Here is a 15,564-nt window from a genome sequence, read left to right as displayed (position 1 = left end):
GGGTTTTAGATACACACACAAGCCCAGTGAACGATGATGTACTGGAATGTCAGATAAAGTGAAGTGTAGGTGAGCAAGAGACCACAAGGAATTGTACAGCACAACTTAACACTAGGAAACAATGTAGCTCTACAGGAACCCAGGGCAAGAGGAAGGTGTACAAAGAGCACATCTGTGGCAAATTGGAATAAATAGGACTTGCAATCCAGTGCAAAATTTCCTTGTCCACATTAAGTCTACAAACAGTGAGCAGTCACATGGTATATCTTATCTCATTAACAAAAACCCCTCCGGTGCATCTGCAGGAATGAGATTCATTTTGACACAAACTAATATGCTACAAACACAAAGGGCTTTCAGGAAAACTCCCTGACAGTAATTAGCATTTGTTCTGACAGCACATGTTAAAACACTACTATGTCATGCAGGATGTTAGAAGTAAGCCCAGAATAGTTTTCCTGCACCCCCATTGTTTGGATTTTAAAGAGGCTGTTATAGTATGACAAAATAAGATTAAAATACCTCCAGCATTTTTCATGAGGAGGAAAAATTTTTTTTTAAATGTTGAGAATAACACACACAATCATGTGTTACTGGTATAAGAAACCTAAGATTTAAAATCATCCTCTTCCTAATTTAGACCAGAAAATCAAAACTGAATCTACTGTATTCCATCAGGGGCCAGTAAACACCCCACCTGAAATTTTCTTTAATTATGGTTTTCCTTTTCCCAGCTTCATTTGACAATTAAGTTTTATCTTGCTGAAAATGTAACAGCATTCTGTTATTACTGCAAACTGGAAACTAATGAGACCTCACCAGATTACACTTTCATCATACTGGTGGAAAATTTGAAAGAATGTCCTGAACATTCAACACACTCAATTCCTGTATTCAATAACTCAATATATTCTGAATGTGTGAATCTATGTGCTAAAATTAGGTACCTCAATCCATACTAAACCATCAAAACATCTATGATTTCAGTGCTTATATTTACACCCAAAAAACGACTTTATGGCATTTGGATTTGAATGAGAAGTAAATTAGCATTTTCATCCGTGTAATTTTTATCTTCAGAAGTTCCTTAACAACACTTTTCCAAAGAGTTTGCTGATGTCTTTGGCAAAGCAAAAAGACTCCCATCACTAGAATAGCTATGTCACACACTTGTTATGCAAGATTAAGGATTAATTAAGGGCTCTCTCAGTTGTGGTAAAGCTAAAATAAAAATGGCTTTCCTCCCACCAAAATATTTGACAAAACTGCAACTGTTTTGTCAATTACCAGGATGTACCATCAGATGACCTAGCCAGCACAGATTTATTATTAATGGCATTGCCAATAGTAAGAATGTGTTATTAAAATTCAATAATTCTTTAGGCGTTTTTTTAACTACAGAAAGAACTTAAAATAAAAGTATTATTATTTTCAACTGTATAAATTAGGATCCAAGTGACTTAGAACTGCAGCAAAAAAGGTTTCAGTTAAATTAAGAAAAATACAAAAATCCATAGTGAAAAGATTGCACTAAATAAAGCTGTTTAATGTATAAACCAATATTCATGTAAAACCAAGAAATGAGATCTAGAGTAAAAGTCTGAAGTAAATACAGAATGTTACTGAAATAAATATAAACAGACTAACAGCGTAAGCATTTTTGATAGGAAAATTCTGCAATTCTGTGTTTATTTCTATATAAATTACTAAAGTCCAATTCACAGTGTTAGTTTTAAATCCTGTAATTTTATTACAGGATTTTTGATGTACTTCATAAATGCAACGTCCCCATTTCATTTATTCATTCTAACTTCAGTGCATCACTCCGTGTAACTTGAACATAATAGAAAGTTGCAAATCAAAAAGCTATTTAAAGAAAAATCTTTGAAAGTTTCTCTAAGTCTCTGGGGGAAATATGTGCTGTTAGCACTTAGCCATGACCACCACTATACCGAAAGAAAACCAAACCTTGATTTTACCGTTTTCCTTATGATATAGTTTTTAAATGAGCTTTCAGAATACAGTTCTCTGAGCTTCATACATTTCCCCCAAATATCTCTTAAGGTTGAAAGTTTTCAAATTTTGTCTTTCTTCACCTAACATTCTCTCCAATATGACAATCCTGACAAAGTGGCAAATACATTAACAATCATCAGTCTCCAAATGTAAGTTGATGGTAAAGACAAACTTATTTACCATATTAATTAAATGGCCTATTTAACATGGAATATCAATTCTCTAATCACATCTCATTTGAACTTCTTATTTGAATTAACAATCCTAAAGTCTACTAGAGACCCTGCTGTTCTAGGATCATTAAGAACATTTTCATGATCTGTCAAATGAGAGAGTAAAAGGCAGAAACTGCAAATACTCTCAGGAGTAGGCCTCTACCCTACTTAGGAGATGATTAGGGAGAAAGCAGCGGTAGTTCTCATTAGTTGCTTAGCAATGAAATGTCCCCCTATGAAACAAGAAATGAACAAAGCAACAGAGGTGTTGCCATGCAAATGAGAAAATGGATAGTCTATCATCCACTCAAGGATAATCTGTCCTTCATTAAAACTAATCAACCGGGATTAATACACCTATGGATACCTTGCACAGACAAGGTAGGAAGAATCCACTGTAGGTAGCCCCACTGAAGTAGTCAGACAATACATTGCTCAAGTTTACATACACAACACTTAAATTCTATAATAAACACAAGTACAAGGAAAACAATTTCAATTCAAACCAGATTAACATTATCATTTTTACTGTTGAACCTTACCTTTTATATCCATAGTTATACCCAAGTATTAATGACTTATTGTTAACAGTCAGTCATTCTCTTAATGCTTACAACTTGAATATAAATCTGTAAATTTAAGATTTAACCCACATCTAAGTTGCTTATTTTTTCAAAAGTATATTCACACATAAAACAAAAACTTAACACAAATTGAATTGTTGACACTACCTTTGTTACCAATGCTGTGATTACTGTTGTCTTAATTTTCAGACCCTAATTCCAGGATGCCATTATTTCAGTCACAGATGCAGTTTAATAGTTTCCCTTTATTTCAATTTCCCCACAACTGATTTTAAAATACCCATGTTTCACGTGTTCCTTTTTTTGTTTTGGTGGGGTTTTTCCCTGCAGGACAGGCATTTTTTGTTTGGTTCATATTGTACAGTTTATATGTACAATATAAAGTTTCCAAAAAAACCCATAAATTAGAAGAGAGAATAAAACAGTGAAGACTTCTTAAGCAGAAATCAAGATGGTTCCTGAACTTCATTGACTACCCAAAATGTGATTGCTTCTCAGTATATATTTAAAGCAATACAGATTTATAATTACAAACATTTATGATAAAATTCATGTATCAAATTATGCTCTGATTAGCTCATCCAAACTGTTAGATTAAAAAAAATGATGTTTCAAAACCAATACTAATTCATAGTTCATTATTAAGACAAATCTTACCTATGTATTCACAAATGAAGACTACAAAAAAAGGAGTAACAAGATCATTTATGCCCTGAACATATCCACTGGCTGGATGACGTATTGCCCAGATAAACAAAACTCTTTCAAAGATCTGAAAAAGAGTTAAAGAAACCATCATTTTAATTTAACAAGTGATAAGCACATTTTAAACAAGACACTTGTAAATTATCATAACATCATAAAAAAATTACAGAATATCCTGAGTTGAAAGGGACCCATCAAGACCACCAAGTCCAACTCCTGGCCCTGTACAGGACACCCCAGGAATCAATCCATGTGCCTGAGAGTGCTGTCCAAACACTTTTTGAACTTTCTCAGGCTGGTGCTGTGACCATTACCCTAGGGAGCCTGTTCCAGTACTCAACCACTCCTCGAGGGAAAAACCTGTTCCTGATATCCAACCTAAACCTCCCCAACTCAGCTTTGTGCCATTTCTTTGAGTCTTGTCACTGGTCATGAGAGTGAAGAGAGTGGTACCTGCCCATCTGCCTCCCCTCGTGAGGATGCTGAAAACATCCTTACAGATAAACTTAATATCATGGAGTTAAGGAGCATAAAAGCCATGCATACAAAAGCATAAATGAACACTGGTATTTATAACCAACTCCCAATGCTATGTCAGCTTCTCAGTTCTTCAAATTGAAGCATTTTCAGGGTATTAGCACATGTTAAAACCAGCCTAGTGTATAATTCAGTTGCAGTAGTTAATACAAAGTAGCTCGTATTCACTGGAGCTTTTCCAGTAATATAAAATTCCTCCTTTCTCAAGGGAAAGAAATATGAAATTATCTTCCCATAATTTTTCATCTCTCTGAAAGAAGTATTCTACTAAATATTCTACTTATCCCTAAGTACCAGAATTAGGGACTTGATATAGTTTAGATTTTTTTTTTTTAATAACATTCCCATAAAAAGAGATTTCACAAAAGTTAAGCTTGCCTAATACTCCAGTGTGGAGTTTTACACTTCAGGCATCTGCATACCAGGTAATGAAAAATCTGAAACAATCAGGAAATGTAGAAATAAGGCAACTGCCTGCCATATCACAGAACTCCACCCTCTCAACTCTGTAAACTGAAGCTTAGGTATATGTAACTGAAGTTTAGGATCTGTAAAAGCTCATGAGGCCAAACTATATCTCAGTGTGAGAAGAGAGCACAGATATCAAAGAACTTTTTTCTGACTCCATGACAGGCTGCATCTTGCCTCAATTATTTGCTTCTGAAGATATTATGTGCCTTTGACAGACAGCAAGTAAGCAGCAGAGTGAAAGCTGCTACATGCTTTGTCCTAACAACAGGCATGTAATCAGGGATATAAAATTTTCTGAAACAAAAGAAAATTTGCTCAATCATGAGTGCACAAACTATATTGGTCTTCAGATCTGGCCTCTATACTAAAAGAAGGAGACGTTTTGGAAGGACCCAAAGGATTCCGTGGTTTGCTGCAACTCCAGAAGTCAACAAAAGCTCAGGCTTCAAGAAAGCCAGTGAAAGACCTGTCCTGAAAGGATGTAAAAGGTGGAGGAAGTTCATTTGTGAAGTCAGGATTATTTATATTCAATCTCACTTTACGTTTTTGTTAGATTAAGAAGCTGACTGTTCTAATTCAATTTTAAATAAAGATTAATTATTTAGTTTAAAAGTCCTCTTGCAGTCATTTTTCTGTAAGGAAAGGTCTTAGCATAACGGACTCACATCCTGGTGCTTAAAATTCCCATCACAGGCTTCCACATAAGTTACCTGAAGCTGAAATATATTTGCACCTTCTGCTTTGAAAACAAGTCTCAAATATCAACATCTATCCTTCTCCTATAGGCTTCCTTTTGAGAGTCAACTGTCCTCCAGGTTTTATGTTTCCCTGGCTGAAAATTCACAGAACAGGGGAGACAGTCATTAACAGTAATTACTAAAAAGTTTTGGTGGGCACTGAAAAACAAACCTTAAGACAGCTCACGTCTGATCATTACAACCCCAACTGAGATTCAGTTTTTGGGTAGTGTGATTTCAGAGATTAGGCAAAAGGGAAGTATTCATCAACAAATCCTCCACAGAAGCCTCTTGTTTCCATTAGCCAAAATGCTTATTCCTTTAGTTACAAATTCTTGGTACTAGTTCTGTCATCTCATGCATTTTAAAAAGAACTGCATATTAAATAAAAAAAAAAAACAAGCTCTGCCCTTTCAGCAATAGCCAGTGGTGTTTCATTGTCTATCAATAACTGTATAAAGATTTTACACTCAGCCATTTACAACATGCTTTTACATTTTACGTAATCATATCCTGACAAAATTAGAGTTGTTTATGTAATTTTTTACTATTACTGGAAAACTGCCAATCTAGAAAGGTTGGTTAACTCACAGCTACTCTGCCTGCTTCTGTCCATTGCCAATTCTACTTTCAGCAACTGTAGTTTCTCAGTATTATGAGAGTTATCATTCTGTGTTTCACTTCTAAAAAAGGACTTGTTTAACATACTGCAAATACGAACAACTTTCTCAAAAAACAAAAATCAGAATGAGCTGACTAGAGAAACTTATTAAAGTAGCAATTGCAGAATGCAGAATAGGGTTATGCACTAGGCTAAATAAAAACTCATGGTGTGATGGGGCTACAAAATATGCACAGTCAACAACCAACCAAAGTAAGAAGTTACCAAGTTCAGTAAGAACAATCAATCAAAATACCCACTGCAGAAACTATAAACATAGTGGTTTTTCAGTAAGGTATGTCTGAAGTCAAAAAATTCACAAATTTGTACCACTAACTTTTCATTTCCTCAGAACCTGATAAGATACAGTTTGCACTGCAAATTGAGAAGCCTATGGATTTTAAAAAGTTTTTAAAATCCAGGTATGATGGGGATGATGTTTGCCTTTGTTTGGGGCAGTGGGGGCAGGGGGTGTTATATTTTTTAGCAGGAAGCACCACTTAGTGATGGCACATCAGCTTTAATATCCCCAAATGCTTCCAATCAGAAATTCTGAAATACACACTGAATAGCATTTTCAGTTTCCTATCCATTTTCATAAAGTTTCATTTACTGTTTCTGAATCAATAAAAATGAGCACTGAAAACCTGAACAGCAGGCTGATTTAAGTTTCTATACAACACTTAGGACTGTATTCAAATAGGACTCATTAAAAAGGTCACTTTCCCAAAAGGATCCCTTCTTGATTTCCAAAGCAGCAACAAAATCTGGAATTATTTTTCTACTGTGAACCAGTGCATCTCATGAGATGTCATTACCAATCTATTATTCTCTTTTGAATTTGACTCTCATTCGTAATTACAGCAAGAATTATATTCATATACATAAAGAAAAGAATCCATCAGCTTAAATGAAGGTTTGAATTACTTGTGGGTTTTCCCACCTCAGAGGAACTTCAAAACCTCCAGCCTTAATTCAAAAGCTTTTGAAAATTTGATTTTTGTTTTCTAAGTAGAGGAGGGAAAGGGAAAAAAAAAAAGTGAGGGAGGACAAAATTTAAACTATTTTAAATAGTGCAGTTTTCTTGAAATTTTTATGTATTATATGCAAGCATAGATGGGAAGTACGCAGCCATGTGCTTTCCATTTCAACAAAATACAGGTAAAATAAGAAAAGATAATAAATTAGACCAGTCCATTAGCTAATCAAATTTATTACAACTAAATAATAAGTAGTCTTTAAAATAACTTGACCGCACTATATGAAAGAGCACCTCCCATTTTTCTTTTCTCCTTTTTCAGGTACACTATTAAGTAATTTTTAGTCCTTTAAATCCTTGCTCCAACACTACCTTCTCCTCACTCAGGATCCATTCAACTCCCATAAAAAATAAACACTTTAAACTGATTTTAAAAGGAACACATAATAACTAGTTATTTCAGCACATCAGATTCAAAATATCTTCTTCTAAACTGCAACATTTTATTACAGAAACCAAACTCTGAGATCAGATAAGAAATTAAAACAGCCTTATTAACTCTAATTAAAAGTTCTTTGGCAACAGAGACTGATACCACCAGGAACAGAAAAAATATTGGAATAGCAGCAATTGAAAATTTAAGTCAGGCGACTGTGAGGTTTACACATGTGCTGTCTTTCTGAAGCTTTAACCAGTGCTTTTGTCCAGTTCCATCAACAACAGTCTCCTTATCTCATTCTATGGGAGATTCTTCCCAGGAGTGGTATCATTACTCTAAACCTTTGCAGCATCAGAAGTACGTACAAAACTCACCATAAAAACCACAACAACAATGGTTTTGCACATAGTGTCATCCTTTAAAACCTGTCTTTGACCTTTACTCTGATTCCCCTCTCCTCTTTATAGCCCTTGCAATCCCCCCTTAAAAAGGTGGGAGTGACTGCTGCTCACCAGAGACCAGTACCAGTCTTCTCCCTCTCTTGAAGAATCGGCTCTGGGAACAACACACCCTATCTGCAAGAGCCCTTGGGAGAAGGCAAGGATCTCTGTGGGGCTGAGGGATTTGGTGGTGCTATGGTAGGTCTCCAGAAACTCAGAAAGCAAGAGAAAGAAACATTGGAGAAATTGGGTGGTATGACCCTTTCAGCATGTTTTTTACAATGGCATTAAGCAAGCAGAGTTTGGTTAAGATCACAGAGAGAGAAGAAAAGACAGATGCAAGCCCATTCTCTCAGTAGCCCACTGATCGAACTAACTTCTTTAATAGCTTATTTCTTACCAGTATCGCTTTGTTCTTGTCCCTTGCTTGTACTTATACTACTCCTCAATTCATCCCTAGAACAGCCCAAGTAACAGCATGAAGAAGGCAATTGGAAAGCCCTATATTTATAGGTTTTTCTTTTGAAACACTGTACTAGGCCATTTCTTCAAACCAATTCTCCAATGTGTAGGAGAGCAATGCCAATAAACAAATAATTGAAACAATGGAAAACCAAATGAAAGCTAGTTCTGCAAGTTCTCACAATGAACTACCAGACTATGTTCTATTTAGATTTATAATTGTATGAACAGAAGCTTCATGGCAATACATTTGAAGGTCTAACCAGAACCATTAGAAAGGAGAGTAAGTTAGAAGAATTAAACTAAATAATTGAAAAAGGTTAATCCACACCATCGCTTTTATTTATGACCAATACACTTCACAATGAAAAGCCCCCATGAGATTCAATTCCCCAACAATACAGGCCAATTTGATTAATACATTTACCATTAATCACATTATTATATATTTACATTAATTATATAGTTGTAAGACAATTTAAATAGTGTACTCAACATACAAAACTTACAAGGATGCAAAATCAGATAAGGCATTCAAACCAGTCATGCCACAAATTCAAAAAGGAGAATTTCCCAAGTGGAACACTCTAAGAACTTCCAGACCCTAAATAATTTTGACAAATACATGAAACCACAGGACTACATTCTGGATTACTTAAGAAGGCTATTAACAAAATATATAAAAAGGAAAAAAACGGGGGAAAAAACCCTCAAGGGCACAAGACCACAATAAAAACTGACAGATTCAATACAGGAAATCAATGAGGAGCCTTTGCTTTTATTACTCACACTTACACTGCTATTCCTAACCTATACTTATATGTCCTAATTTTTTTTACTTCTTTAAGCTTGTTCTGAAGTCAAAATAGCAAGTGTAATCTAATTATTAATCAAACTGTGATATCAGATTCATTAATAGAATGTTTCCTCTAACAAAAAGAAAATATATCATTCTTACCTCTGTTACTTTGGGCTGAAGTCTTAAAACTTCAGGACTCATGCGTGGTATATCTATGTGGATCTAATTAGACAAAGAAGAATACTGTAAAAGGAACCAACAGCACATGATACTTAAGTAATTCTAAGCAACATGATACTTTAAATAATTCTACTGGTTTACACTACTAGCTGTAATTCCATTGTATCATTACTTTTGGGACAACAAGGATTTTTACTGCATTTCAAAACATACAGCCAAATCTTTAAGTTAATCTTTCAATGAAGCAAAATTTAAAAACACATACATAAAAGCACATTCTAGGATCTTTACATCACATTTTAATTATTTCCAAATTATACTCATATTGGCAATACTCATTACCTTAGGGTAATTATGAGTAAACACATACTACTACTTCTGTGAAGTCACATTCAACTGCCACTATCATTTAGGATGGAAAAGACCTGTAAGATCCTCAAGTCCAAAGGTGAAAGAAGAGTTTAGCACCTATTTTAATGTATTTGACAATCACGAAGAGAGCACAAAAATACCAGCATTCCTTAAGGTTTTTATTGCAAACTTCGCAAAGGACTTTTATGCAACAGAGTGCTCAAGTGATGATTTTGTCTTCTATTCACAAGACTTGTTAGTGATGCTACATACTTCTTGCTACTAAAGATTAGTCTTGAAGTTGAAAGAAAGACCTTAGATTCTTCTGTCCCAGGGAAGGCTGAAGTATCATTGCTCATTGTTACAAACTACTCATTTCAATACAAAACTTGAAGAAAAGTTATCTGCTTATCTGGGTGAGTTTGAAAGTTTGACACCTCTATGTTTATTGCACATTACATACAGTTTCAACCTCTTATGCAGAAGTTTGCAGCCAGTAAGAAACAGTCACTGTTGTACTTTCCCTGTCCATCTTCACTTACTTGAAAGAGGGTTTGAGCAGGAGATGAAAGATTTGAAAATACAACTATTTTTAAATAGAAAACCATGGCAACACAAATGCTAACATTAAAAGAAATCCACTATTTCGAATTTCAGATGAAAACTACTTCATATTTTTCAAATATTAGGCAAATTATTAGAGGGCTGTCTATCTGATAAGATTAAAGAAACAGAGAAAAACAGCAGCAAAGTTCAAAAATAATCTTTAAGTGCTTTAGCAAGTGTTCTGTAGATAAAAGTCAATTCAATCAGGTGTTCTACCTGTCTGTAGGTATCTTGATGGTTTTCATCATTTCTGGAATCATAGTATTGTTCAACAAATGCAAAATACTCTTTGCGTTTTCTTTGTAAAGTGCTTTCTCTTCGGTCCACATTTGCAGGAAGATAGCCCTGAAAAAGCAGTGAAATTATAAAGATATTATTCTTTGCCTTACAAAAAGCACTGCTGGCATTTGATTACATGTGACAGGAGATCTAACAAACTGACACAGTGCCATGTACTCCCACACAAATCTAAATAATCCTTTACTTAACTGTTTTTTCTGATCCCTCCAACTCATATAAAAGTTCAGATACAAACATCTTATAAAAACAGCTGTTTCTTTCTTTGCCTTTTCTTCTTTTTTTTCCAAAATGCAATTTCTCATCAAAAATACTAAGATGGTATTGAGTTTTGAGGAGAAAAGCTTAAACAAATAAATTTAGGTAAATTTAATAACATGCAAGTTCCTTAATTTCTACATGGACAGCACTGGAGCAATTTTATTAATTTTTAAACACTGTGTATTAACTCAATTGCCTTTAAGTAGTAATTATATACATTAGCAAGGGAGGCCTAGATTCAATATTAGGAAAAACTTCTTCATGCAAAGGATTATCAAGCACTGGAACAGCCTGCCCGAGGAAGTGGCTGAGTCACCATCCCTCGAGGTAGTTAAAAGACAGGAGGACGTGGCCCCTAGGGACACGGTTCAGTGGTAGACTTGGCAGTGCTGAGTTTATGGTTGGACTGCACAACCTTAAAGGTCTTTTCCAACCTATACAATTCTATGATACTATATTAAAAGCATTAAAAATATTATCCCTGTACACTTTAATTACTTCATTTATAATGACAGGAGAATAAGTATACAAGCCATATTACTTTTCAGATACCTTAAGAGGTACTTTCTTTGGCAAAACGAGTTCCTTTAAGATATACAGACTTGTGTTTGATTCTAAGTACTTTAAACTTCACCAGCTTCACTTTTTTCTAAAGACTTTGTCTGACATTTAATATCCTATCCCAGTGATTTGTGTTAAATATTGAATTTATTCAATAATTTCACTGAATAAAATTTATTTATTCTCAACAGTAGTGTTCCCATTTATTCTCAACAGTAGTGGTTTCTTCCCTGTAGGATATCTTAGTTGGTTGCTTTAGAAAAGAATTTATTTTTAAAATCAAATGTGATTGTTTGAAGCACACCGGTACTTTCTCAGCAAGTCTTTTTGCCATTCTTCAGTTTCAAAGACTGAATTAATCTTTCATTCGACATGTTGTGTTTCCTGTTCACTTTACAAATTAGGTTTTATTTTCAAAAGTTGGGAAGGCTTGCAACATATCAGCAGCAAATAAATTGGTGGAGAGTTTAATCCATTTATTCATTAATTTCCTCCAAAGGCTTTTGCAAACATATCTTTGGTTTTGTTATCCAAAAGAGAAGAGAGCCTGTATAGCTCTTCTTGCTGTTTAGGTACAGTGTGTTGAACATTTTTGCTATATTTTAAAAATAAATCATGTCTTTTTATATATATATGTTGTTACCAGTAGACATGCAAAACATCAACAGAGTATTAAAGTGAAAAACTGTCTTCATCAAAACACTTGTTAACATTATTAACATGCTGACTATGTAACAAATAACAGTTCAATTTCTGAAATCATATTTTTAGAATTCCAATTTCTATGCTGGTTTTACAAACAAGACAATCATCATCTGCCTCAGATACCACCAAGTTTACTCCATTCCCTGAGAAAAAAATTAAGTCTGGGCCTTTTAAATAAGACTTTTGAATTATTTTGAAACTAACATATACTAAAACTATAACTATACTTTGGTTTCTTCAGTTTTCTGGTTGTTTTTTTGGTATTGCAACACATCTTTAATCAAAATATCACTTGATTTTTAGGAACATGTATTTCCCCAGGAGCTCTTGGTGACTGTATAGAATCATAAAATGGTTTGTGTTGGAAAGGACCTTAAAGATCATCTAGCTCCAACCACCCTTCCACTAGACCAGGTTGCTCAGAGCTCCATCCAACCGGGCTTTAAACACTCCCTGGGATTATCATTATTAGTCCCCCTTACCTGGGACATTAACAGTAGGTCACTATTAGGTTACCACCAGAAAAGCATGGTGGAGCTTATGACCAAAAAAACTGAAAGCACTTTTCTTTCCCACTTGGGAAAGAAGATGAAAGAAAATGCTGCCTTACAGTAGAGAAAAGTAATGATTACTAAAAGACTTGTCTTTGAGTTTCCAAAACATACTAAATGAGGACCACATAAGAAATCACAGCAGGACTTACTTAAGAAAAGCTAAGAATTTTCAATATATTGCCATTTGGAGGTAGGAAAAAACAAACCAACCAAACAAAAAAAGCCACTTTCATAAATCTCTTACATAAAAAAAAAAAAAATCCACTTAATTGCTAAAGTACAAAAAAAAGTAATCTGAAAGTAGTTTTTTCCAGAGATATGGCAAGATGAAGTTGCAAATTGAACTGGAATAGATTCTGGAATTGTTAAAGCAAATGAAGAAGAGAACTCTACACTTAGACATTTTTCTAGACCAGGAATACTAAACTAAAACCAACTTCTGGATTTAAGTTAAAGCTCCTGGAAAGCCTATGCTCTTACAAGAAAGCAAGAAGAGTCAGCTCATTTTATATTTTTATAGTTTGCATAATTCCAACTCTCTAAACGCCAGTGTCAGTCTTCTGATTCAGAACTTTAAATGCTTATGCTTCAGCTTACTACGTTTCAAAGTCAACTTTGAGTTAGCCATAATTTTTCTTACTTTTAGTATTTTTAAAACAGACATCCTAAACTTCAAGAGAAAAAAAATGCCTTTTTTACAACCAAAATCACGTATAGCTTTGGAAACAGAAGTAAAATAAATTGTAAGCTCCATGTTTAATTTCAATTACAGCAGGATATTTGAATATCCCCCATTAAACTGCATCTGCATTTAGCATTAGAAGGAACTAAGCTGCAAATTTAGTAGAACTCATCAACAAGAAAGACTCTTTCAGTCACTGGAAATCAGTGTCAATCTGAAGTAAATACTCTGCATTCCCTACAGAATTATTCTATAAAAAGCAAAGCTATTTAAGTCTACTCTCTGTGAAATTCGACAGTGCTAAACTGGTGTGTGTGTATAATTCAGAATTTTAAACAGTTCTTAAATGCACAAAGATTTGCCGAGAATGTGTCTTTCACAGCCTCTGGAGAGCAGACATCAAGAGAATTCTGCTTCTTTTTTATACAAATATCCTCATAAACTTTCTCCCAACCACAGGCAGACAAACAACAGCTAAAATGCTTAACCAGTTGTCATCACAAACATTATAGCTGAAAAGATAGACATGAAAAATACCTCTATGAAGAGCTACATTTTTGCAGAAGAACTTTTTAAACATAGTGCAAACAGCAAGATGAAAAAAATACTATTCTGTAACACCAAACCCAGTGAATCACATATTTCCACAAGCTTCTCCCACATGCCCAACTGAAACACCTCCATGGTACTTCAGCCAACCTACTCCCAAGCTACAGCCACTGCAATATCCTCTGGCCATAAGGAAAAGATCAGAGTGCTCAGCCAGCCAAAAACTCACACCACAGAAAAGTGATTAGCTTTTTAATGAGGTTGTCTCTGAACTGCCTCACAGGAGACCCAATGCCACAACTCAATTGACACAGTTGTTCAGAGTTGTTCATCTTAAAGCACTATAGAAGAATCAGCCAAAAAAACCTATAGATGCTATCACTGATTTTCCTCACTACAGTATTAATCCTTCCTTGCAGTTATTTTAATGTGAAGTCAGAATGAAGCCTTTCATAGAATGTTGATAGTCTTTGCTTTTCTTACTATGTGTCTATTTTCAAGAAAACTGTTAAGAATGTACTTGTCTTTGAACTCTCCACCATTCCATTAAAACTGGTTGAAAGAAGCCACTGTTATCACAAGCCCTTCTTTCACAGAAAGCCAGGCTGAAAAATAAAGATATACAGCTGGCATGATTTACTACTGCTTCTCATCCCACTCCTTTCTAATTTGATAGATTAATCCTGAAAGTGAGTAAAAGAACATAACTTCCATTACAATTCAGCACAAGACACGTTTCCAACCATCACTGATGGATTACAATTCATGCAAAATCATTTGCAACACTTGAAAAAGCTATTAGCACTAAATGCAGAGGAAGAACAAAATAAAAAAGAATATAACTTACTGAAAGAAGTTTCCATGCAATTGGACGAACCCGTTTGGGAATGCCAGACCAACTCAATTTTCGCAATTCATCTATTAAAACACAATGGTTTCATGAGAAGCGAGGAAATTACTACCAATTTACATACACAGACACATTCAAATTAGCATGGATGCACTCACAACAATGGTCTTCTTAGAAAATCCAGCAATTACAGAAATATAGGGCAACCCTAATGAATTAATAAAATACTGGATAATTGCTATCCATAGTGACACTGATGGTATTAGGTACTGAGTGTGATAAGGTAACTCTCTGGAGTATTTCTCAGCATTACTGTTTGGTATACAGGCCTTCTACTGTCACAGTTGGCAACTTACTACATAAATGTATTATTCTTCCAAGCATTTTTGAGATACATGTGAAAGGAATACAGTGTATCAAAGCAGGTAAAGCAGCTGTAATATTAATAAAGTCTACACAAAATAAGGAGCAGCAGCATATGCTTTCAAAAAACATTAAGAAGCTTGCAGTACTGCTGCACACTAAATATGCATGGATGGAGGAAGCATGAAAGCATGCTTATACACATAACCCCAAGAAATTTCACATTTCACAATAAATTTCCCCCTTATTCTTCCTCTCAAGGAGTTGAGAGGCATTGGAAGAATAAAAAAATGACCAAAGGATCAGTAACATTAGAAAAACATGACACTACTAGAGTTCAGTGTCCAAAGAAACAATGAAAGCAGAATTTGTACAGAGAATAAGCACAGATTAAGAGATAAATTCGAGAAGTCACAGGCTGGCACAACAAATACACTTTATTATGAGTATGCCGTCACAGCAAACACAAGGATTCAATGAGAAAAGGTACAATAAGCAACTGAAAAAGTTTAATTTATTGTCATACTCCAGTTGTGACCATCACACACAAGCTGCCCAAC

General features: G+C 34.7%; 1 protein-coding gene across 1 annotated transcript in view; it reads right to left on the bottom strand.

Moving 5' to 3' along the window:
• The window catches only part of TBC1D22A (TBC1 domain family member 22A), a 140,029-nt gene that overhangs the window by 104,525 nt on the left and 19,940 nt on the right, over nucleotides 1–15,564 (bottom strand). The window contains exons 5-8 of the mRNA XM_030238293.2: nucleotides 14,639–14,709; nucleotides 10,399–10,527; nucleotides 9,205–9,267; nucleotides 3,473–3,587 (exon numbers count right to left, since the gene is read on the bottom strand). Coding sequence (XP_030094153.1) covers nucleotides 3,473–3,587; nucleotides 9,205–9,267; nucleotides 10,399–10,527; nucleotides 14,639–14,709 — 378 coding nt within the window. The remainder of the gene's footprint in view (nucleotides 1–3,472; nucleotides 3,588–9,204; nucleotides 9,268–10,398; nucleotides 10,528–14,638; nucleotides 14,710–15,564) is intronic.

Source organism: Serinus canaria, chromosome 1A, assembly GCF_022539315.1.
Source record: "Serinus canaria isolate serCan28SL12 chromosome 1A, serCan2020, whole genome shotgun sequence".
Lineage (NCBI taxonomy): Eukaryota > Metazoa > Chordata > Aves > Passeriformes > Fringillidae > Serinus > Serinus canaria.
The sequence above is the reverse complement of the archived record's forward strand: the minus strand, read 5'-3'. Positions and strand labels throughout refer to the sequence as shown.